This window comes from Colias philodice, chromosome 28, assembly GCF_061535455.1.
Source record: "Colias philodice isolate Cphi_HAF_F1 chromosome 28, ilColPhil1 Martin Lab GWU primary, whole genome shotgun sequence".
NCBI lineage: Eukaryota > Metazoa > Arthropoda > Insecta > Lepidoptera > Pieridae > Colias > Colias philodice.
This window is the reverse complement of record NC_143113.1, coordinates 5,815,200-5,842,080: the sequence shown is the minus strand read 5'-3', so window position 1 is coordinate 5,842,080 and position 26,881 is coordinate 5,815,200. Positions and strand designations below refer to the sequence as shown.

Here is a 26,881-nt window from a genome sequence, read left to right as displayed (position 1 = left end):
GGGAATATGATGAAAATAAAAGGAAAAATAAATTACGGTCAATCCGAGTTCGGGAAGTGGGAGGGGGGAGCTTTTTAGAGAAAAAAATGGTTTCTCCTGATTTCCGACAAAACTACAAGTCCTATAGAAAAAAGTTCAATGGCAAAGTTGTAGGTACTTAAAAGTTCTACAACTGTTGTATTCACAATTATTTCACATAACCTAAAAATTTAGGTGAAAAATTCAAAAAACCAAGTTTTTGGTCTTTTATATTTATCTACTTCAAAAATTTTTTTTTTCTACGAAATTTGGTGAAAACTTACTTTATTATGTCCCAAATACACTGTAATTTATTTGATTGAAAATATTTATTTTTTCGCCTTATTTTGAATGAATACCAAAAAAACAACCTAATTTTCAATCGAAAAGTCACCCGTCAAAATATCAGCTTTTTTCAAAAACTTGGGGTGCCTTTTATTCATTGAAATCTCTACTTTCATATGGTGTAAATAAAAATAAACACCACTATAGTAAATGTTCTCAGGAAATGCATACAAACAGTGTAATAATGAGCTTTTACTAAATCAGGCACACTTCTTGAACTCTATATCTTCTCTTGTATCGGCTTTTCGGTGATATTTCAAAAGAAAAATAATTATCCGTTCTAAGTTTAATATTTTACAGCATATTCAAAAGCAAAATGATGTCGATAAAAACATTTCAGGTAGTTCGAGAAGTGTGCCTGATTTAGTAAAAGCTAATTTTCACACTGTTTGTATGCATTTCCTGAGAACATTTACTATGGTGGTGTTTATTTTTTTTACACCATATGAAAGAAGAGATTTCAATGAATAAAAGGCGCCCCAAGTTTTTGAAAAAAGCTGAAATTTTGACGGGTGACTTTTCGATTGAAAATTAGGTTGTTTTTTTGGTATTAATTCAAAATAAGGCGAAAAAATAAATATTTTCAATCAAATAAATTACAGTGTATTTGGGACATAATAAAGTAAGTTTCCACCAAATTTCGTAGAAAAAAAATAAATTTTGAAGTAGATAAAAATAAAAGACCAAAAACTTGGTTTTTTGAATTTTTCACCTAAATTTTGAGGTTATGTGAAAAAATTGTGAATACAAAAGTTGTAGAACTTTTAATTACCTACAACTTTGCCATTAAACCTTTTTCTATAGGACTTGTAGTTTTGTCGGAAATCGAGAGAAACCATTTTTTTCTCTTAAAAGCTCTCCCCTCCCGCTTCCCAAACTCGGATTGACCGTAATTTATTTTTCCTTACATTTTTATCATATTCCCTTCCTTTTCTAATGGGTTTCATCCGACTGCGATTTTTTTTTGTTTCAAAAATTATCTACTCCAGTCTATTATCGGTTAGTTTAGAAAAAGTTTAAGTAGTTGTTTTCTTAGGAACCATGTCGTTGATTTTAGTGACAAAAACAGTTCATGTAAGAAACTGGTTTTCAGTTTGGGAATCGAACCCGGTTTTTTGGTAAATATGTCACTTAATTTTATTCGTCATAGATAATTGATGTAACATTAATCGGTCAGTATGGAAAAGTCTGAACATGGTCTGAACTTATAAGACGTTCTTAGTTCTTTTACTTAGGAACCATGTCATTGATTTTAGTTACAAGAAAAATTGCATTCATCTGAAACTGGTTTTCAGTTTGGGATTCGAACCCGGTTTTTTTTGAATAAGTCCTTTATTTACTTACTTTATTTTTATTTTGAATACTTTATTTTTATTTTGATATTGATTGTTATGGTATCTTAACTACGTAAATATTACTTTGAAATATTATTTCTGGATTGAATAAAATGCATTGAACTACAGTGTTAATTGCTTGCTATACTGTAATATTTGATGTAAAAAAACATGTAAATTTTACGTTTTAATACAATGATTGTCTATGAAATTTTGGTAAAAAAGTATTGATATATGTATTTGGGGGTAAATAAAACAATTTCGCTTAAATTCATAAAAATTTATTACACACCACATTCAATATTAATTATTAACATAATTTTTAATAAGATTCCATGATTTACAAAATTATTGTAATTTATCATGTTACAACATTTTACAACAATACTATTGAAGAGTGATATTATTAATACATACCTACATTACAGTCGTGCACTTATCATAATTAATTGGCTTACTTCTATTAAATTCTAACCTAATTATTATTCTCAAATTGTATTTATATAAATAAAAAATAATTATTTACAAAAATTAACACTACGTTCATATAATTTACATTCATTTTCTTTTGCGTCTATAACTATCAGTTAGATTGGTTAAGTTTTTTAAGTTTTATTTTTTAAATCAACTTTTTATTTAATTCTTCAGAAGTTTGCGTATTCTCTTCACTTTTAATTTCTTTACAATCAGACGCTGATATATCCAGAGGGTCAGACTCTGATATATTTTCGAGTGAATTTTCATTTTCAACTGAATTGTCATTATTTATTTCGAATTCATGAAATTTATGTTCCAAATTTTCTTCTGGTGGCTCATTTTGATCATTTTCAGTTTCTGCCTTTATATTGGTATTATCAGAAACACTATTTTTATTAGATTTATTATCCATTATTTTTGGTCCTATTAATAAAGGCGGTATATACAAAGTTTCATTACTTGCCGATTCATTTGAACCTATTATTTCTGGTTCAACTTTGATTTGTAATTGATTTTCTATAGAATCTGTTTCATCTGAGTCTATTTCCTCAATTTGTGTATTTTGAATTTTATCTTTATTAGAAACTATTATAGGTGTTAATAGCAAGCTAAGAGCTTTTCCCGTAGCTTGAGATTGTATCATCCATGTTGGTAAATTTGGTCGTACATTTGTATCGGATGTTGGAATTGTTTGATTTTCTGGATTTTCTACTTTGGTTGGTATTGGAATAGGTACATGTGATGTTGATGCTTTTACTATAACCGAAGTTGTATTATTAGGTACTGTGTTAGGTGTAGAAATAGGTATATTTTCAGGTGTAACGTTAGGTGCAGAAATAGGTATATTTTCAGGTGTAACGTTAGGTGCAGAAATAGGTATATTTTCAGGTGTAACGTTAGGTGCAGAAATAGGTATATTTTCAGGTGTAATGTTAGATGAAACATTGTTTGAAGTTGATAGTTTTACAATTACAGAATTATTAGTTTTGTGTATAGAAGCCGGATTATTATGATTTATTGATGATGATGGTGATACAATTACAGAAGGAGTATTATTAGATACAGTGTTAGGTGTAGGTATATTTTTTGATAGTGTAACGTCAGATGAAATATTGAATGGTGTAATAGAGGATGTGAACGAAGGAAAATCAGATGTAGTGTCATCTTGTGATAAAGGTATATCAGATTCGCATAATGTATAACTAGTATCAGATGAAGAAGCGTTTGATACTGAAACAGTAAGTTTTTTAGATGTATTATCGCTTGGTAATATAGGCTGGTTGAATATTGGATTAGTAGGTGTAGAATTAAATGGTCTCATGCTATTTTGTGATTCAGGAAGTTCGTGGAACGGTACAACACTTGGTACTGATATATAAATATTTTTTGATTGACTAGGTGTTGGATTAATTTCAGATATTTGAGGCTCTGAAGAATCTGTTATATCCACATATTCAACGGGATCTTTAGAACTAGATTCCGGTGTTTTTTGGGAGATATATTTTTTATCGACGAGTTGTCTTAGTTGCGCAAACGCGCCTGTCTTAAGCGAGTAAATTATGATGCGATTTCTCGTGAGAGCTATCTTCTCGTATACGCTCATTTCTTGGATCGCGCTGTATACCTGTGAAACAAAAAATTATATTTTTCATACTTATATTTGTATCAATATTTTTTGACGCTTGTGGGACAGAAATGCATTAATATAGTATATAATTTTTTTTTAATTACGTCAATACATTGAAAGTAAGAATAATTATCAATAATAAGTAAGAATAAAATATAATATTAAGTGAAATTAAATTATTGTGAGTATTAAGGTAAAGACGACCATATCCTGATTTTTTTACAAAATATCTGACTTAAATAAAAAATATTAAAAACACGGTTAAACGAAATGAAATTCATGAAATTATTGTATTTATTATCACCGACCCTTGATAACAAAGTTTGACTTAAATCTGTCCGTTATTGTGGGTCAAAAACAAGTCAAAATTTCACAAAATTGTCTTACTAACACATGCTTCAGTTTTTAAGCTATTGCATAGCTTCTATCGCGGGCCTTGAGCGCGGCGACCGAATGTAAAAATTCCGTAACGAAAAAACCTAACACCCCCCACTCCAACCGGCACAGCGATGCGATGCTATGCAATAGCTTTACCGCGGCAGTCCTCGAGTGCCACACGTATTTTTTTTATCTTATTTTTTGCACTTACCACAACACCGTTCAGCCCGTAATTACTCAACATTCGATTATAATATATCATTCTAGTTTTCATTTTTCCCCATTTAATATTACCGCTTATTGCGTCCATTTCTTCACCATCACTTGTTAGATCTACTACTGCATCTTTTCCAACATCACAATTTTTATCTATCTTTTCATTATCTATCTTTTCATCGATATCCTCAAATAAAAGTTGCGTGAATCTTTTGAAATTAGGACCGCTTACGCTCGTCCAGTAACTGGGCGATTTACATGGTAATTCTTTGTTAGTTAAAATTAAATATTGTGCGTCTAAAATCCATAATTGTTTAGAAGCGTCAACTTTAAATAAAGGCGCCATTTTGTGGGGCGTACTGGATAGGTACATGCGAACCGGTATGAATGCTCGCGGTGTTGAAATGTATCTAGACGATTCTAAAAAAGAAAGATTAGTATAAAGAATCACAATATTAATAAGGATACGTAAGGAAACAAACATATGTCATCTCTAGAGATAACATTATTTTTCGATGTTTTAACATCACTTTTGCAATTGATAGAAAGCAATTCGACGAATCACTACTTATATCGTCGAAGTTATATGTGCCAAAAACTGTTATATTCAAACGTACGATATTTTTTAACTAGTAATGAGAAAACCTGATCATTGAAACTTATACAAATATTGCATTAATATACCAAAAAATTTACTATAAATAGCCTATCAATTACTTCAAAAACATTTTTTTTAATATACCATATCTAAATACTTACTACTGGTGACATCCATTGCAAGCATCGGATCTGTCTGTTCCTTGTTTCTTTTCACTGTAAGTGCATTCTCTATTTCACTTTGAATTTCTTTATTCACCGCATCTATATCGAGTATTTTAGTTTCATGTGCAATCTTTTTCCTTTTATTTTTAGTAATATATCTACTATCATCATCTTTATCTTTGTATTTTACATTTACTTTAACACGTGCGTCTTTTTGTCTATCATCAAACGTTCTTGGTTCTACACTTGTACTAGGTACTACACTTGTATTTGGTACTACACTTGTACTTGGTACTACACTTGTATTTGGTACTACACTTGTATTTGGTACTACACTTGTATTTGGTACTACACTTGTACTAGGTACTACACTTGTACTAGGCACTACACTTGTACTAGGTACTACACTTGTATTTGGTTCTACACTTGTACTAGGTATTTCATCATCCGAATCTAATACAATAACTGGTTGTTCTGATTCATTTGTTTTTTCATCTTTTTCAACATTAATTACTTCTATATTTTTCTTAAAATTGGGTAGCTCGAAATACTGACGAACTTTGTTCTTCTGTCGTTCCCATTCTTGTAAATCGTCCACCATTGGAGTATCTACTTTATCATATATATCTGTTTGGTTCTTTTTCTTACGCCGTCGTCGTCTTATTATTTCTTGGTTATTTAAAGACGTCTGCGAGCTCTCTAGTAAATCGTCGGCTATTGGTGTATCCGTTTTATCTGTTTGTCCCTGCTTTTTCATATCCTGATACCGTCGATTTGCCTCTTTTTGATTTCTTAATATTTTCTGTGAACAATTAATGGCACAATGTGTAGTATTATAAACAATAAATAAATAAAAAAAGCGTGTGTCGTGTGCTAACGTGTCAGAAGTGAAACTTCTTTGGCAAGATTGAAATATACTAAAATCATCGCCTTACTAAATGACGTGACGGTATTGCCATGAAATTTTGAAATTTTCTCTACTCTCAACGGGCCTAAAGAAGTTTCATTTCAATAAATATTTCAGGACATTTTTCACACACTGCACGATCTGTTCCCATACTTAGCTTTCGCTTGTGTTATGGAAACCAGATGGCTGATACATACATACATATACATAATATTAAATACTTATATAGATAATTAACACCCAGGCACAGAGCAAGCATCGATGGTCATCACACAAATATTTGCCCCGGGTGGGAATCGAAATCGAAATACATAATATGTAGTCTTTACACATAGTTATTATAATTATATAGGTTCTTATCAGAAAAACAAAGTTTATGAAGTTAGATGGATGTATGTTTGTTACTATTTCACGCAAATATTACTGAATCGATTACAATGAAATTGTAATACCAGAATAAGACATAGGCTACTTTTTATCGAGGAAATCCCACAGGAACGGGAAACTTTTTTGTTTGTTTGAACGCGCTAATCTCGGGAAGTACTGATCCGATTTGAAACATTATTTCCGTGTTAGATAGCCCATTTATCGAGGAAGGGATATAGGCTATATATTATCACGCTAAGACCTACACGAGCGGAACACTGCGGGTAAAACCGCGGGGCACAGCTAGTATGAAATATTTAAAAATAAATTTAATACAAACCTTGGCAGAAAACGCTAATAATGGTAGCACGTCGCTGTATAGGTCTTTAAAGTAATTCTTATACAACATTAACTGTAACAAAAATATACACAAAAATGTGAGCCGTCATGGGACGCCTGGCAGATGTGAAACATCGTTCGGTTTACAAGTGAGCCTATAGATGTGTATAGCGTGGCGACCCGTCGCCATGGCAAGCGTCGCCACGTCAACAATTCGGTTTACAAGTGAGCCTATAGATGTTTCACATCAAAAAACAAATATATTATTATACAAGCCGCTTTTCCCGGCTTTACCCAAAAAAAATGTGTGCGTGTACTAGTGTACACAGGTAAGAAGTGAAACTTCTTTATGACCTTATTTTTCATAAAATAATTTACTATATGCAACTTTACAGAAATACGTCGAATCACGCGTGGTAGGGATAAGAAAAAGATGGCGCGTAACGAAAAATGTTACATTAAATTTTTTCCAGCCCCGATAAAGAAGTTTCACTTCAATAAATAGTCTATTGTTTAGTATCAATGTAGCATTTTAATTGTAAAATAATTTTAAAGTGAAACTTTTTGAGGCGCGTTGAGTAAAATTTCAAGGTCGCGTCATGGCAATACCGTCACGTTATGGAGTAACGCGACGGTTCTTATATCTTTGAATCTTGCCAAGGAAGTTTCACTTCTGACACGTGTGCTTGACACATGCTCTTTTTTAAGTATAAAATAGCCATTTTTAAATAATAGCCATAAAATGTCACTTTTTACTACAGTTACAGGTAGAACTAATTAAACATTTATTTATTCAATTTAAATCAAATCAAAAGAATTCAATTTGACTTCTCCTAAAAGCACTTTTGAATCGTCAATAAAACGTAGGTACTAATTTAGTTTTATTGACAATACATTATACTTAATTACTCAAGAATGGCTATATCGTTTTTGATGAATTTTCATAAATACTTACATCAGTTTGTTTTGACTTTATAATTGGTTGACCGATAGGCACTGTATTTCTTTCGTCAAAATTATTATCTGCAACAAAAAAACATGAAGAATTACCTACTCAGATCATATCTATACTAATATTATAAAGATGAAGAGTTTGTTTGTTTGAACGCGCTAATCTCAGAAACTACTGGTCCGATTTGAAAAGGCACATCACGCTAAGACCAATAGGAGCCGAGCAATTCGGGTAAAACCACCGGGCACAGCTAGTCTAGGTATATAGAAATGAATAAAAATTTTATTGAGACCAACCGGAAGGCATTACTTTTAAATTAATAAGATATCATCAAAATCGGTTCACCTCGTCACAAGTTCTGAGGTAAAACACCCACAAAATATCTCAAAATTATCTTTATGAGAACTAGAACAATTTAAAAGAGGGTTAATAAAGATATAAACGAAAATTCAGCTTATCGTATACTGAATTATACATATAATAATAATCACTACATAGTAATAAAACAAAGTCGCTTTCTCTGTCCCTATGTCCCTTTGTATGCTTAAATCTTTAAAACTACGCAACGGATTTTGATGCGGTTTTTTTTAATAGATAGAGTGATTCAAGAGGAAGGTTTAAGTTTATAATTTATTATGTTTTAGACAAAGCGGGCGAAGCCGCGGGCGGAAAGCTAATTTTCTTATAAAACTTTTAAAAGAATATATTTAAAGTTATAACTTACCCGCTAAAGAGGTGGGCTGAGGTTTGATCGATGTCTGAAAATAATGAAAATTGGCAATAAATAATACTTTCAAATATAATAAGACTATATATATAAATCTCGTGTCACAATGTTTGTCCTCAATGACTCCTAAACCACTTAACCGATTATAATAAAATTCACACACCATGTGCAGTTCGATCCAACTTGAGAGATAAGATAGTTTAAACATGTAGGTACCACGGGCGAAGCCGGGGCGGACCGCTCATAAGAGACAAGTTAAAAAAATTATAACATGTTATTTTCCGATTTATGGAAGTGAAACTTCTTAAGACGCGTTGAGAGTAAAATTTCAAGGTCGCGTCATGGCAATGCCGTCACGTCATAGAGTAAGGCGACGATTTTGATATCTTTGAATCATGCCAAAGAAGTTTCACTTCTGACACGTGTGCCCGGCACACACGCTTTTTTTTATTTAAAGAACTTAAATTTTTTGTGGAAACTGCTGATGTAAGGTTTTTTTATCTCTTGTATATAAAAATATCATATTATTTGTTTTCTAAAGTTAAATTAATAAAAATATATACTCACATGTGTCACAGTGGGTGCAACCTGGGCTATCAACATAGTCTTATTTATCTTCCTTACTTCTTCTATATTTGGCAATTCCACTTTCTTCACTTGCCTTCGAGCCATTTTTCGCACTTTTACACTAAACGGCTTACAACATTTAGCCAAATAAATATTATTTTCATTCTTCCAAAAATTTATGGGCATTTCATTGAGGCCATGTTTTTTCAGCATTTTTATAATATTTAGCGGTAAATCTTCATTTTCATTCATATCTTCGTCTATTTGAAGATCTTTGGTATCAGAAAACTCGTCGGTAACTTCAAAAGCCGAGTCAAATATATTCGTAGTTTCATACAAATTATCTTCTGTTTTAATTTTTGTTTCTAGTTCATTTGGTTCATTTGGTTCAATTTTAACATTAGGCTCTTTTTTAATATTTAGTTTTTTCGTTACACCATGTTTATATACGTTTTCGAGTAAATCGTCTGTCGATTTATTAAATATTTTCGTTAGAAGACACTCTTGCATTGAACTTTCACTCGCATCTTTTGGTTTACTCTGTTTTTCAATTGTATCTGATATTTCTTTGAGTATATTTGAAATTGCATCCGATTTATTAAATTTACTTTTATCCATATCTTTGTTATATTCTGTTTGTTCCTTGTCTTTTAATTCAAAAGGTAAGTGATGTACTGTAACTACATTACTTTGTGAATCGGCTTTTTCGTTTTTATTACTCGTATCTCTTGGTATTAAATAAAAGGTTGATATTGGCGGTTCATTTTTATTTGGAGACTGTTTATCTACTGTATCGGAAATTTCTTTAAGTACATTTGCAATTGCAGTCGATTTATTACCCTCTTTACTTTTCGGTATTTTCGACGGTTTTAGTAATAAATTTCGCAATGATTCCCCTTTTGATGGTTCATATATCTTTGGTGTACTTTCTTTGTCAATATTTTTTATTGTAGATGTCGTTTTTGAAGATTTTGCGAGTAAATTTTGTGTCGCAGTAACAAGTTTGGCAGATAATACTTTATCTGATTTCTTGCATTGTTCATCAACTGTCTGTAATATTTCTTTAAGTATGTTTGAAATAACAGCTGCTTTGTCATTTGCTTCGTTTTCTTTGAGAGCATTCGGTTTTTCTTGAACCGAGCTTTGTGATTTGGGAGCATTCGGTTTTTCTTGTACAGAGCTTGATTCATTTGGTATATCTTTTGAAGTTGATGCTGTATCTATGAAATCAGGTTCTTTTTTAACTTCTAAAGTATTTGGAAGTGCAATATAATTTTCTGGACTATTTTGTGCATTTATAGAATCTACATTATCTTCGAATGTATCTGTTATATTTGTCTGGTCGTTTTGTGATGTTGTTTCTACCACATCCATATTTTCAGTTATTTCTGTATCTTGTTCTTTACTTGAATTTTCATCATCATCAACTGTATTTGACAATTGTGTAAATATATTAATCTCCTCTTTAATTTTCGATATATTTTTTTGCGTCACTTTTAGTTTTCTGGACATTGCTGACAATGTAGTAATTTTAGATTTAATGTTTGTGATATCGATTGTTGAATTAGACGTGTTTTGTTCTGTGTTTGTAATCTGTGACAATTTATTCGATATGTTTGAGAGTAAATACAATTCATTTTGAATTTCTTTCACTATCGTGTGTGCGTTTGATAATTCAGTAAATCTACTTAGATCACAGATTTGTGCAAGTTCCATCGTCTGTTTGTCAATACTTGACATTACTGGCACTGTATCTTCATTTATATTTCGTGTGAGGTCTATAGTACTATCGTCATCTTCAATTTCTATAATCTGACCATCTAGTGGCATATTCCTTGCACGGTGTTTGGATAAATTCCTAGGTTTGGGTAAGAATAGCGGTTTGCTCAACAATTCTGATAGCATTCTATTCGACTTGGTTGCGTCTGGGCTTGGATTCGTTTGCGATAGTTTCAACTGTATTATCTTTTGTCTTTCTTTACTTTCTGAATCATTCAACGGCCTTGTGAACATGTCCAGAAATATATTTTGTTCTTTCTCCAAATTTTTCACTATGGCTGCCATTTTATTGTCTTTCCTTGCTGAAATATCACGATCATTATTTATTCTGTTCGGTTTATTTTTTCTTACAGGCTTGTTGTATTTCATAAGATTACTAACGGTATATTGGTTGAGTTTGATCGATCCGTTTTTCGAATGTCTCTGCCAGGTCGGTATTTCATCACAACGACACAATAAAACTTTCGTGTCCATAGTCAATGCGGGATCTGAAATAAATATATATTCTTGTGTTTGTTTTCACGCGAGTAAGGGTGTCCAGCAGCAGATTTCAATGTTTGAACGCTTCTAGTTTTAAAACCAAGAGTCCAAGAGTCTTATTTCTGTGAACCAGCATGGTTTCACAAAAAAACGTTCGACACTTACCAACTTGCTAAGTTTCACTAACTCAGTAATAACAAAAATAAGTAACGGTAATGAGGTCGACGCAATCTACACTGATTTCAGTAAGGCCTTTGATACAGTGAATCACCATCTGCTAATAAAAAAACTTAGGGACACTTTTTGTCTTTCAGAACAGGTTTTACTCTGGTTGCAGTCTTACTTATACCTTAGACCACAAACAATTAGGCTTAGCGGATATCAGTCTAAAGAATACTATCAGTTATCTGGAGTTCCCCAAGGCTCCCATCTAGGCCCATTATTGTTTACATTATTTATTAACGACATTACAAATGTTATCTTGGAATCTGAATATGAGGTTTATGCGGACGACTTGAAACTTTTCAGATCGGTAAATTGCTCTCAAGACCAACAAAAACTGCAGGATGATATAAATAGAGTATCTCTCTGGTGTAAGAATAACCTAATGCAACTGAATGGAAGTAAATGTAATTTTATAAAACTTTCCAGAAAACATGTTAGATTCAAAACAACTTATAAAATTGATGATATTGCTATTAAGCAAAAGTACAATCTTAAAGACTTAGGTATTACATTGGATGAGGAATGCAGATTTGATACACATATAGATCTGGTGGTTCGCAAAAGTTTTAAAATGCTAGGTTTTATTTTTCGTAATACACAGGATTTTAAATCTACTCTCGCTATGAAAATACTTTATAATTCTCTCGTAAGGTCCAACCTTGAATACAATTCAGTTGTCTGGTGTCCTAACTATATATTACTTTTAATATATTACTCGTATTGAATCAGTACAGAAAAAATTTATTAATAGATTAAGTTATATCACCAAAAACAATATTCTTACAAATTATAGCGAAAAGCTAAACTTTTTTAAAATGGAGTCTTTGGAAGCGCGCAGAAGCGCGTCACAGCTAATATGCCTACATAAATTATTAAACAATGAGATAGACTGTCCATCACTGTTGTCGCAAATTGGTCTCTCGGTGCCTATCTATAATTGTCGGCTAAGTACTTTTTGCCCTATGTACACAAAATTTTCAAAAAATAAATATGGTTCGAACTCCCCGTTACAACTTATTTTAAAATTATATTATATAATAGAATATTTGCAGTTGATCATAACACAGATATTTATTTTTCAAAACTAAGCTCGTTCAAAAAGCATATTGTTAAAACATTAAACAAATTGTAATTTAAGTTTTTACTTTTTGGTTTCAATTTAGATATAATTTAATTGTTATGAAAAATTGTTAAAGCGGTGCCTACCTGTAATTTAGATACGTAAATACTAATGTTTATTTTAAGTTAATATTGAATTGTTTGAACAAAAAATTATGTATCTAGTTGGTAAGCCTTTTTTAAATAAATAAATAAATAAATAAATAAATAAATAAAACGCGACGTGCGAGGGGGACGCGGGGGGTGTCATTCAGCGCGTGAGTTCTGCGGATTTTTTAGTCGCCATGGAGCAGTGGAGCGGAGAGCATCGCGCTTATGCTATTGAGGCATACTTTTCGGGTGATTTCGCTGGTAAAAACACGCCGTCGGTTTAATAACCATTATCAAATTCATCGTTTAAGAGATGGACCTTCGATAAATTTGATACAGTCGTGGCTAGCAAGGTTTAGGGCTACAGGTTCAGTCATTAATAACCCTAGGCCGGGACCAGCACCATCAGTATCCACGATAGAAAACATTAAACTTGTTATGAATTCTGTAATTGAAAATCCTCGTTTATCACTTCGCACACATTCGTCGATATTGGGAATTCCTAAATCGTTTTTCAGGTCATTATGTGAAAAAAGGTTAAGCTCCATCTATAACTAAATTCAGATTATTCAAGATTTGCTACGGCTCATACTGCTAATGTGTCAATGAATTCAGTGCGGCAGTTATTTCCTGAAAAGCACATATCCCGAAACGGCACCATCCCGTGGCCACCCAGGTCACCAGACCTAAGTCCATGTGACTTTTTCTTGTAGGGCTATCTAAAAACTGTGGTTTACCAATCAAATCCAACAACCATAAGACAACTGAAGGAAAATATCCGGGCTGAAATAAACAGAATTTCCAGTTCCCTTTGCAAACAAGTTTTTCTCAACATGCGGAATAGATTGAGGAGTGTGTGAGAGTAGAAGGGCGGCATTTGGAAAATGTAATTTTCAGGAGATAAAATCCGCACTCGTCTTCTTTTGACTTTAATAAAAATATTTTGTTTAGAAATAATACTTCTTTTTTTACAAGCCCTCAAACATTGAAATCTGCCACTGGACACCCTGTACATTCTGAAATTAAAGAATTTAACTAACGGATTTTAAACGCGATTTATTCGTTGTATTATTAACCGACGTTTCGCACACTTTGCAGCGAGCTTCTTCACGGGATGACTAATGATATAATGAATAAATAACATTTAAAATCTTTAATGAATTTTTAGAAGCGCTTTTTTCTTTTCTAAATGAAAAAATGTTATTTTAACTAATTGCTATATTTTAATCTAAATACTTAGATTAATTAGAATTATGTATTAAGAAAACTTAATGTAATACATGAAATTATCATAAACTAAATACTACAATAACACTTACCTAATTTACCAGCAGCATCACTTTCATCATCACAACAATTACTTCCATCAACTTCCATACTTGAATTAGAATTACCATCATCTTGACATATATTTTCTTCAATATTATTGCCACTATCGTCTTTACTCGTCTCTCCTAGTAAATTCTTATATTTCATATTCAACATTTTATTTAAATTGTCCAGTAATACATCAGTACCGCCTTTACCTTTACTATCTATTATTTTTAAGAAATCCTTAACAACTTTAAGCTTAGCGTCACTCGGCTCTTCCTTAATTTTAAATCTGTGCGATTTATCGTAATTTTTCTTAGAACACACGTTTTTTAGAATACTGTCCAAGGGTACAACGTATAGTTTATCTTTCTTTTCCTCGCTTTGTGAAGAATCAGTATTAATAGTTTCGTCAATCATGAGATTATCATCCGAATCTGAATCATTTAAATTAGTTTTACCTAAAATACCTTTTACGGGAGCTTTTTTTAATACTGAACTGTGTTCCGAAATAATATTATCAATAACAACATTACTTTTAACAATTTCTCTTTCGTCTAAAATCTTTAAATCTATTCGGGAGTCTTTTTCGAAGTCGATTCTTGGCTTTTTGGCCACGGGCTGATATTCATTTGTATTATCATTTTCACTTAATACTGTTTCTAGGGGTTTCGAATCATGTTTATCTTCATCGGAATCGCTTTCGAATATAATACTAACTTTAGCGTTACTCGGATCTATAGATTGGAATTTTTCTAATGTTTCCGGTTCATTTTCATTTTCTAATAAGGAATCATCTTCGGTTTGAATATGTTGCATGGAATCATCATTAATTGCTAAAGTATTAAAAATTTCTTCCACGGGGACTATGTCATCTAGGGGAAATAAAATAGATTTTTATATTAGACTACAGGCCCATGTTGAAAAAGTTACGGGTCATTTGAACCACTAGGTGACCTATCTAGAACGATATAAGAGCATACAATAATAAAGTTCAGCACTATGCCGTCACTTGTAAGCTGTCCAACTGAGTGCAGATGAGAATTCGAAAGTACAGGTAGAGATTTTTTCTCCTTGTCTCTATGATTTTTGTACGGCGTTGCGGAATAATGGATTAAAAGCAGTATTGAAATAGTATGCCACAGATACCGTATCAAAATGGTGGTCCACAAAGTCGGAATTTATTTTTATTTTCCGACAATTGCCGGGGTAAAGGTCATTTGATTGTGTATGGTACATGGGCCTGTAGTCTATATGTAACTATTAACATATTTAATAGTATAAGAAACGGTTTAAAAATATAATTTTATGATTTTATCATACAAGAGACATGAAATTTTCTACTGATGAAATATAATAATAATAAATTAAGCTGAGTTTATTTCTATCTTTGACAAATAATAATATAATCTCTCCTCTTTAATATATTTGTTAAATGTATTTCATCTCATTATTATTGACCGCCTCCTTGGTACAGTGGTTGACACGTGAGCGTAATACCGAGAGGTCCTGGGTTCGATTCCCGGTGGAGACGAAGAAAAAAAATGTCTCGGTCTGGCAGGACACAGAAGGCTGATCACCTACTTGTCCCTAAAAGAAAATCGATCAGTGAAACAGATGTATAATACATCTGCCCCTTACCCCACTAGGGGACATGGGACTTCACTTTTTCTTTAATATATTAGTATTTCACTTTTAACAGTTAACAAAAATAAAATAAACTTATAAAAATTAAATTCAAGCTACTTACGACAATTTTCGAGATCTTCAAGAAGACCTAAGTCTGGAGAACTCTGAAAAAAAAGAGACAAAAATACAGTTTAAAAAATACGCTATCTATATTATAAAGAGGAAAGATTTGTAATTATGTATGTATTATGTATGTATATATAAAACCTATCCTATATGTTAATCCAAGTTACCCTCTATATGTGTGCTAAATTTCATTGTAATCGGTTCAGTAGTTTATGCGTGAAAACCATACATACATACAAATCTTTCCTCTTTATAATATTAGTATAGATATACATAGATAGTGTAGAAGAATATTTGTTTGTAAATTATAGTTTTGTAAAAAACACTTACCAAAGGCGTGAGTATAACAAGATCCTGTTGAACTAGCTCGAGCCAGTCGGGACTTTTCGTTAACACTGCGTTCGGAAACCTGTTAATAAACACAAATAAATACATTCAACACTCCCAAAGAACACAGGACCTTCCGCAAGACATTCGTATTCAATTTTAAGTAAAAATTACCGAGATTGTCGGCAAAATAATGTAAATGGCTAAATGCTGTCAACACTGATTAAATTATAATTAAATTTAAGGGAAAAAATATGGCAAATTTTAGTCAAAATGTACAGTTTTCTGACAAGAAATGAAGTTCCTTATAATACAAGTTCCCACGTTGGTAAGAAAAATTAACAATATTAAAGAAAATTAAAAAAAAATCATGAAATGTTTTTATTTTTTATTAAAGGCCTTAAAATGAGCTATAATTATTCCATTTACAATATTACAAAATTCTCCATAGATTTTGAGATATTTGATGCAATACCAAATATCCCTAGACTTTGTTGATGTGTATATATATGTATATATACATAAAAAAAGCCGGGTTGCACTCCGGGAGTGCCGGCAGAAGTGAAAACTTGATTATTAACGTTGAGCATGTTTGATATTTTGGAATGGTATCCGTCTTACGCTTTTTCGATCAGGTCACGTGTCCTCACACGAGTTTAAGATTTTATACCCATTACAGAAAAAGTGCTCAACGCCGCTAAAGAAGTTTTCACTTCAATAATACATAATATATAAGCACTTACATCTGAGCGACGAGTTGAACGAACCGGCTGAGCGAGCTGAGCGAGTTGAGCGAGTTTAGATTGCTCGGTGTCGTGAGCGAAATGCGCGCGAGCGTTCGGGCTTCGTGCCAGCGGCGTTGGAGTAGCGGGAGTGATACTAGGTCGCCGCTGGAAATGTCAATAAAAACATCCAAATTATCTACACTAATATTATAAAGAGGAAAACTTTGTTTATTTGTTTGTTTGATTGTAATGAATAGGTTCATAAACTACTGGACCGATTTAAAAAATTCTTTCACCATTAGAAAGCCGCATCTTCACTGAGCAACATAGGATAGGTTTTATCCCGGAAATCCCACGGGAACGGGAACTATGCGGGTTTTTCTTTGAAAACGCGGGCGAAGCCGCAGGCATTCAATTATAACATTTCTAAGGGCCGATTTTTCAATCCTTGGTTAAAATTTATCCGTCCAATAAAGTATTAGAGCGTATACGCACTATGCGGGTAGCCGCATTGCGGGTAGCCGTCCGGCTGACCGCAAGCACAATTATGTACGTAATATTCATTTCTATGCGCACTGCGATGCGGCTACCGCAGACCGCACAGTGCGCATAGAAATGAATATTACGTACATAATTGTGCTTGCGGTCAGCCGGACGGCTACCCGCAATGCGGCTACCCGCATAGTGCGTATACGCTCTTACACGAACATTTTAAGTGTCACCTGTAAACTGTCAAATACGAACAATTAGAATACATTTTTGAAATGGTAGTATAATACGTTATTCGATGAATAAATTTTAACCAAGGATTGAAAAATCAGCCCTAAATAGAAAAATAATTTGGAAAATCCAAAAGTGCACGCCTCATAATTTTTTTTTAATAAATATTTATTAATTATTATTTTTGTTTATTTAATAACAATTAAACCACATCGAATCAGACCCTGAAAAATGAAAGGGTTCTATTCCTGAGCATACTCAAGCGTAAGAGAAAAAAAAAGACTCGATTAGTAAAGTATTTCGGTCGCTATCGTGTTAACAAGAAAAAGGATCCGCACATACAGACACACGGACGTCCAAGACATAACTTTTTTAAACTGTTTTTTAACTAGTTTAAATAACAAAAATGACATCAAAAATATCATGAACGTTAAAAATAGTGTTTTTTCTTAATATGTGTGTGTATGTATTATCTTACAAGTGCAATGTATGATACATAAAGACATTTTAAGTTTGAAAAATCAGATGTTTTGCGCGAAGTGACAGTAGTACCCACCTCAACGCTTCGCTTATGAGGCGTGCAATAAAAAACACATTATTAAACACAGAAAACACGATAAAAACGATAAAATAAATAACAATAGGTATATAAAACTTACCTCGAACAATACGCAAAATGTACAGCCGTCCACACACGAGCCAGCCACTCTTTATACAAATGGGATCCCGTAGTATTCCCCTCGGACCCGGCAACCTTTTGCCCAGTACCTTCAAAAGGATCTTTGGTATTTGTATTAGTGTCAACGGTTGCAGTACCCTCTATATTTTCTTTTGACATAAAACTTTCGGATCCTAGAGGGTCAGTAGGTAAGGATCCTGTAGGCAAAATTCTGGTATCCGAAGATTCTGTAGAAAATAATAAGTACTGAGATTGTAAAAAATAATAAATACAATAATATGTTTTTCAAATTAATTAAATAAATAAATATTTCAGGACAATTTTCACACACGGCACGATCTGATCCCATACAAAGCTTTCGCTTATGTAATGGAAACCAGATGGCTGATAAACATACAAGTATAAATTTAAATAAATACTTATATAGATAATTAACACCCAGACACAGTGCAAACATCTATGTTCATCACACAAATATTTGCCCCGGGTGGGAATCGAACCCACGACCTCTGGCTTGGAAGGCAGGGCCACTACCAACCAGTCAATTGGTCAGTCGAAATTATTATATTATTTATATTTAGCAAATTGACATATTATATGTAATTTTAATGTAATGCTGTAATAATCTAATACAAAGAAAATAAAAAATAGCGATAGTGGCAAAACAGACTTCCCGTCAGCAAAGCAGCAACCAAAATGTATTACTGCACTAATAGGGAATATGCATAAAATTTGAAATGGACTAAAATATTTTTTTCTCGAATACTTATTATCGTAATATTATAATGAAAAGGATTAATAAGGATTAATATTCAAAAAGTGCAAAATAAGGGAGCGAAATTCAAACTTCCAAGACGCGCCACCATTGGTCGAACGAAATGTGACGTCATCTGACACGACATTGTATTCATCAGCGTCGAAACTCATACTGTTTTACTAGTTTTTGTGAAAAAAATAAATAATTTTTTGACTTCTTCCATGGTTTTAAAATTATTAAAAATGTAAATATTAGGAAGTAACTGAAAAGTCCACAGTAAACACTAAGGTAAACACCCACTGGACGTGTCATGTGACAACACGAAAAGCGCGCGCAAAATGGCGGCGTTTGAACTGCTTAAATTATTATGAATATTGGCAGAGGAGACCACATATAATTAATAATATATATAATATCTGTATCCTTTGTTACAAATTCATAAATAAATAAATAAACCTTGTACCTAAATATTCGGTTCCTAGACTTCCTGTTGCTCCTGTAGCCAATGCTCCAGTATTCAAAGTTCCTGTTGCTAAAGACTCGGATCCTAAAGTTCCTGTTGCTAAAGACTCGGATCCTAAAGTTCCTGTTGCTATAGTTCTTGAAGCCAAAACGTCTTCGGATCCTACGGGATCCGGGATAGCAAAAATTACGTCAACTGTGCCAGCGGGTCGTGGTATCTTGGCTATTGCCTTTTGCAGTAAGTGTAATAGTTTCATCATGTCTTCCATTTTACAGGTCATACGGTTACTCTGTGGGGAATTTAAAAAACAAAAATTAAACACGTTTAGTTGCGAATATAGGTACTTACATACGTTAAAGGGCAATAATTAAACAGATAGTACCTTTAATTTTATACATACAACTAGCTTACCGCCCGCGGCTTCGCCCGCTTTGTCTAAAACCTAATAAATTATGTACTAAAACCTTCCTCCTGAATCACTCTATGTATTAAAAAAAACCGCATCAAAATCCGTTGCGTAGTTTTAAAGATTTAAAAATACATAGGGACAGAGAAAGCGACTTTGTTTTATACTATGTAGTGATTAAAATAATTATATTTGGAAGTCACATGAAAATACAGAACAAACTATTACGTATAAATTAAAATGTAATATTATTTTACGTGGTGCTGTTTTGGTGTGATTCTATACAAACGTAACCACCCTAACTCCTAAGTGTATTTGTTTCTGATTAAACAATTGTCTCCCTTAAAAAATAACGAAGGCAACAGAAACTACATTTAAAAATTAGAAAAAAAGACACAAGAGTCAATAAGACTTATCTGCACCACATAATTTACGTAGGTCGTACAGTACAGCTATATGAAAGTGCTTATACCTAAAAAAATTGGTTGTCTGTAAAGTCGGTTTACTGACGATAGTTGAACGTGACAACGTCCGATTGTGCTTCTTTGTCGCTCGTTCCGCGCTCTCGCTTGCACTTCAAGCCTTACATGGAACGCCTCAGAGCGAGGTAACGCCGCATGAGTCATGTTTTTTCGTGCGTGCAACCGGCTCTATCGAATTATAAGACGTTGTCACGTCAAAAAAGAGAATGGAAGAGTCAAGAAGAGATAAGAAGAGTCAACAAGACTCACCTTCGCAACAACACATATCGACGGGTCGTACAGTATAGCAACATCGGCCACTTGCCACTCAGGTAAGAGTAATGGCTCACCGTCCTGGAGACGGTTTACTGTGCGCAAGTATGCCGCTTTCCTGAAAGTCAAACGTCAAAATTCTAGTAAAAAATGGTTGTTTGTAAAGTAGATTTACGGTCGAGATGTTTACGTGATAACGTCTTATTGGTGGCAGCGCTCGAGATGAGACGGGAGATCGGTCCGTCTCTCTCTCGTTATACCTGCGATCGCGCTCGTGAGGTTTTGGTGTGACACAAGTTTCTGAACATGTCACCCGACTAAAACGATTTTAAAAACGTTATCACGTTAAAATTTTTGATGGGAAAGTTAATTCTAGATAGCCAAGTCAAAATTAAAGCGAACATAAAACTAAATACGAATTGAATTACGAAAGAAATAAGTCGAATTTAAAAACAACTTGGACTATGACGGGTATATGACCAAGTTTTTTTTAAATCATTTTTTAAGCGTTATAATTATCATTAAATAATAATAACAAATTTTAATTTAAATTTTAACCGTTATTTATCTAACCGTTATACATCTTCACCGTTATTTATAACAGCTTTTCGAAGTGAAACTTCTTTAGAGAAAAATCATGGCAATACCGTCACGTCACGGAGTAACGCGACGATTTTGATATCTTTGAATCGTGCCAAAGAATTTTCACTTCTGAGAACAGGAGAAGAGAGAATTTTCACTTCAGAGAAATTTCACTCTTCTAAAAAAGAGAACGTGTGCTCGGCGCCGCACTTAAAATTTAAAACTTTTTAAACAAACAATAAACACGATATAAATAAAAAAAAAGACGGGTTGCACTCCGGGAGTGCCGGCAGAAGTGAAAACTTGATTATTAACGTTGAGCATGTTTGATATTTTGGAATGGTATCCGTCTTACGCTTTTTCGATCAGGTCACGTGTCCTGACGCGAGTTTAAGATTTTATACCCATTACAGAAAAAGTGCTCAACGCCGCTAAAGAAGTTTTCACTTCAAAAATATGAAGATAATACAACTCACCACACCCTAAAAACCGCTTGTATCGACACATGCATCTCATCAGCCGCCTCTTTTACCGCCATCGGGCTGAGCACATAGTTCGCCATCTTGCCCCCCTCCCCCCGCGACATTCCCTTAGCTGTGGCGGCTATGTTCGTGCGAGCGAGTTTAACTATGTCGTTGACTATTTTCGTGACGGTAGTTGAACCGTAGGTGGGTAAAAAGCCGAGCTTCGTGCTCTCCATCTGGATTTGATATATATGATGATTTGATAGATTTGAATAAACAAATAATATGACACTTCGTGAAATTTTGTGCTTTATTGAGAGATTTTAAGGAACCTTGTGAGATTTTATGGAATCCTATTGTGATATTTTGCAGAAACATGATTTTTTTTTTTCATTTCACTAAAATTTTAATGATGTTTTTTAATTTTGATGATTAATAACATTAGTAGGATAAGTAGAATGTTAAGCCCGTGGCTTCAATCACACAGTATGCGGATAAAAATTTGTCTATGTGCTAATCGAAACAATAATCAGCTGTTATTGAGAGAGTATTACATACATCCACACTCACAAACTTTTACGTGGAAGACTAACAAACATACTCACAAAGTCACAACCATTCCCATTTATAATATGTAATTGAATAAGATAGATAGATAAGATATCTTTAATATTATTTATAACATTTTTAAGCATTTACAATAAGAGTAAAATGTTATTTATTACAATTATAACATCAACTTACTGCATCCACAATATGGACCAGTGCCAGCTTATCAATCACGGCGTACATTGGCTGCGGTAATTCATCGAGCAACACTTTTAACTGCGCCTCATTACCTTGACTACGAATTATGCACATATGTGTCTGAAAATTGTGTTAGATGAACATTTTAATATGTATAAACAATTATTTCCTAGTGTTTAATTTTACGCGAGTATTATACACTAGCTGTGCCCTGTGGCACACCCATAGTGCTCCACAGTGTTGGTCTTAGCGTGATGATATATAGCCCATAGCCTTCCCCGATAAATCTATCTAGGCTATCTAACACCGAAAGAATTTTTCAAATCGGACCAGTAGTTCCTGAGATTAGCGCATTCAAACAAACAAACTCTTCAGCTTTATGATATAAGTAAGTATAAATAAAAAAACTCACCACTTCAATCATATGTGCCAGGTATTTCTTAACTATAGACAACATAACATATATACTCCTGGGTTTGTTTAAAGATGTCGCCAGTTTTAACAAACCAAAGTTACGTTTTGACTGTCAAATTAAAAAAAATATTATCAACACAGCTTTATTTCAAATGAGAAATATTCAAAGAATATTATTAATTTAATACACAGTTCATATTGTAATATTTATGACAGTATTTAAAATAAATAAATATTTCAGGACAATTTTCACACATGGCACGATCTGATCCCATAATAAAGCTTTCGCTTGTGTTATGGAAACCAGATGGCTGATAAACATACATAACTATATATAATTTTAAATAAACACTTATATAGATAATTAGCACTTAGACACAGAGCAAACATATATGTTCACACAAATGCCCTGGGTGGGAATCAAACCCAAAACTACTGGCTTGGAAGACAGGGTCACTACCAACCGGCTCTAAAATTACTGTAAAAACAAGTAAAAGTATAATTTGTAGTCACATGACAATATTTAATGAATATCAAATAGTTTTAAAACCTTCTTTGGAGTCTTTAATTAAACAAGTTAGTGGTATATCGCATTAATTAATGTGAATATATAAACATTATGTGATCTTGTGACAGGATCATTTATTGCACGCCTCATAAGCGAAGCGTTGAGGTGGGTACTACTGTCACTTCGCGCAAAACATCTGATTTTTCAAACTTAAAATGTCTTTATGTATCATACATTGCACTTGTAAGATAATACATACACACACATATTAAGAAAAAACACTATTTTTAACGTTCATGATATTTTTGATGTCATTTTTGTTATTTAAACTAGTTAAAAAACAGTTTAAAAAAGTTCTGTCTTGGACGTCCGTGTGTCTGTATGTGCGGATCCTTTTTCTTGTTAACACGATAGCGACCGAAATACTTTACTAATCGAGTCTTTTTTTTTCTCTTACGCTTGAGTATGCTCAGGAATAGAACCCTTTCATTTTTCAGGGTCTGATTCGATGTGGTTTAATTGTTATTAAATAAACAAAAATAATAATTAATAAATATTTATTAAAAAAAAATTATGAGGCGTGCACTTTTGGATTTTCCAAATTATATATTTATTTACTGATCCAGCATACATTGTTTTACCTGTCTTATCACTTAGGGGTGTAAAATATAGATGTCTATTGAAAAGAAAATTTCATGAGATTCGGTCGGAGGCCATTTCTGAGGAGTTTTACTACAAAAACCATGATAGGAGAATAATAGGATAAAAAATTATTAATAATATTTATTATTAGGGCCGATTTTTCAATGCTTGGATAAAACTTATTCGTTGAATAATGTATAAAACTACCATTTTAAAAACGTATTCTAATTGCCCGTATTTGACAGTTTACGTGACATTTTAATATTATCGTATAATACTTTTTTGGACGGATAAGTTTTATCCAAGCATTGAAAAATCGGCCCTTAGTAGGATAAACATATTATTAGGAAAAATATACTTACTAAATTTGTTTTGTAATCATAAAACCAATTATGTGTATATAGTCCACTGTGGCTCAAAAAGTGTTTACTAAATTCGGTGAGATGCTTAAACGTCCAGGTTTTTTTGTTCCACATTTTGGTGATCTGTTTTAATATCTGTCTGTTATCTGTGGAGCAAATAAATGTATATTTAATCATCTTTTTTTTGTGAAAATAATATTTTGATAGGCTTTGTATTGAATGTATTTTAAAGTATGTTAGTAAAAATTAAAATGAAAAATGAAAAATATATTTATTTAAAAACCATACATATGTTTTACACAGTTACAATTGTATTTATGTTGCACGTTTTACAGTACACCTTTAATAATAAATAACAAGAACAAAAAGAACAACAAAATACATAAAAGATGTGTGTCACTCGGGGACTGCCACGGTAAAGCTATTGCATGCTATGCCTTCAAGCCACACCTCCGTGCCCGTCGGAGTGGGGAGCGTGAGGTTTTTTCGTTACGGAATTTCTGGATTCGATCCCCGCGCTCAAGGCCCGCGATAGAAGCTATGTAATAGCTTAATTATAAATCTACTAGCTATGCTCCTGTTGGCCTTAGCATGATGATATATAGCCTATAGCCTTCCTCGATAAATTGGCTATCTAACACCAAATAATATTTCTAATCGGACCAGTAGTTTCTCAGAGTAGTAACAAATATGTGCATATTATGTGCACTTTTTTTGGTGTTTGTTGTACCTGTTATCTTCTATCTTTTCTATCTCTTATTCTATCTTTGTTAATATAGTAAAATAATGATCATGATCATCATTATTGCGCAAACAAAGTGTTATTTAGTTGTCAAACAGAATCGTCAGGGTGGCAACTGCATACACATTTATTAACATCTTTTCGTAACATGTGAATGAAGAATAATCTTTATTGAATTAAACATTTAATTGTTTAATTGCTAATGAAAAAAACTATTAATATTTAATAGACTTGAGTGAAAAAAGGGCAAAATTACCTTTATTCTGTCACCTATTGTTATAGCTCGAACTTAGTCTATTCCTAAGAAAGCATCTTGAATATATATGTTCACTTCACTTATTTCAATACAAAACACACACAATCGACACATGAAAACATTATTTATTATTTAGGAATATCGACAAAACAGCTGCAATTCTGAATATTCGGAAACGTCCCAATTCTTTGAGTTTTGACGCACCTTTGACGTATTCTGTCATGCTTCAAACGGCAAGCCTTCAACACAGAGCAAGTAATATTGGCCTTCAAAACTGTTGTCGTTGAAACGCAAAAGACGATAATAACCAAGAAGCTTATATCTTAAACACTGGAGATTTCGGTATGAACATTTGACGTGTAACAAGAAAATTGTTGTGTTCTATCACTTTCACACCTAACTTGGTATTGCCACTGTTAATACGAAGTTTTCCCAAGGCTACTATGTATGCTGTAATATTCTGTGCAAAAGGTTAGTTTTTGTACATGAGTTTGTTGATAAATTGCCAACAACGTCATTCAGAAGCATTGTTGGATGAGACAATTATTATATTTTATGCTAAATAAAATAAGTATCTGAACCAATTATTAAAAAGCGATACTCCCTGATTATGGGTAGTTACCATAATAAAATTGTAGCAACTCTCACTTTGACAATATGGCATAAGTGTCAAAAAAATTGCGTCGCTTCGAATATTTAAGTTAATATTGTTGCGTATTTAATAAATATTTTCCGAATATTAATAATGTATTGCATTGTGAAAAATTGCAGAAGTTTTTGGACACCAAATTCTGGCCTATAATTTCACAGGCAAGTGTATATTTACGTTATTTACAATATTCCTCAATACTCATGCATTTACCTGTTTAGAATCATTTTAATGGCAAAAAATCGTCAAATTTATCATCATTTTACTAAGCAATCATGTTAAATAAGTTCTTTTCCTAATACTTTCATCATTTTTCAACAAGTTTTCAACAAACAAATTTAACAAGTAAGGTAACCATGATGATGGGTTTTTACGGATAGCGACGATAATATATTGCTAAAAAATATTATGATGAACATTTAGTACACCATTTTAAAAATTTTTATACTAGTAATGAAACAACACACGACATCGGTATTGCACTCACATATTGTGGTTTGTTCTTTTTTACATTGAAATTTATACTTTTTAACCTAATATTTTTTTGTTTTACGTATTTCAGCTTTCCAAAAAATGAAGTAAAAAGAAATATATGTGCCTATTAAGAGTAAAATTACTGAGGATTACGACCCAGAAAAAAAATACTGCTATAAACAGTTTTAATTTGATGTTTTTGGCTTGAAGTTGACCCGTCGAAGCAACGCGTTTAAAAAGAAGATCTGAGTAACTTACAATTTGGTAAACAGCATCTGATGCAAAACACAACTTTCCTCTATTTACAAAGGATGTTAATGATATAATGATGTATATCGGTTTATATCCAAGCTTTGTAGCCAAAAGTTATCAAGCGTTATTTAAAACTATCATTATCTACCAATTAAAATTGTATGTCGTATAAAGGAGATAATTCTTGTAAGATGACCAGTAATT

General features: G+C 32.7%; 1 protein-coding gene across 1 annotated transcript; it reads right to left on the bottom strand.

The window, feature by feature from the left end:
• Positions 1-1,962: 1,962 nt before the first annotated feature.
• LOC149476405 (uncharacterized) lies at positions 1,963-25,507 on the bottom strand. Its single transcript, XM_089712102.1, has 19 exons — positions 25,303-25,507; positions 24,305-24,450; positions 22,791-22,901; positions 22,376-22,498; positions 21,644-21,867; positions 20,583-20,703; positions 19,446-19,734; positions 18,206-18,452; positions 16,845-16,991; positions 16,105-16,183; positions 15,770-15,812; positions 14,028-14,894; positions 9,016-11,282; positions 8,446-8,479; positions 7,725-7,792; positions 6,771-6,842; positions 5,155-5,959; positions 4,391-4,815; positions 1,963-3,798 (listed from the first exon to the last, which is right to left on the bottom strand). The coding sequence occupies exons 2-19, from the start codon at positions 24,416-24,418 to the stop codon at positions 2,317-2,319; spliced, it is 7,518 nt and encodes a 2,505-aa protein (XP_089568228.1). The 5' UTR covers positions 24,419-24,450; positions 25,303-25,507; the 3' UTR covers positions 1,963-2,316.
• Positions 25,508-26,881: the final 1,374 nt, after the last annotated feature.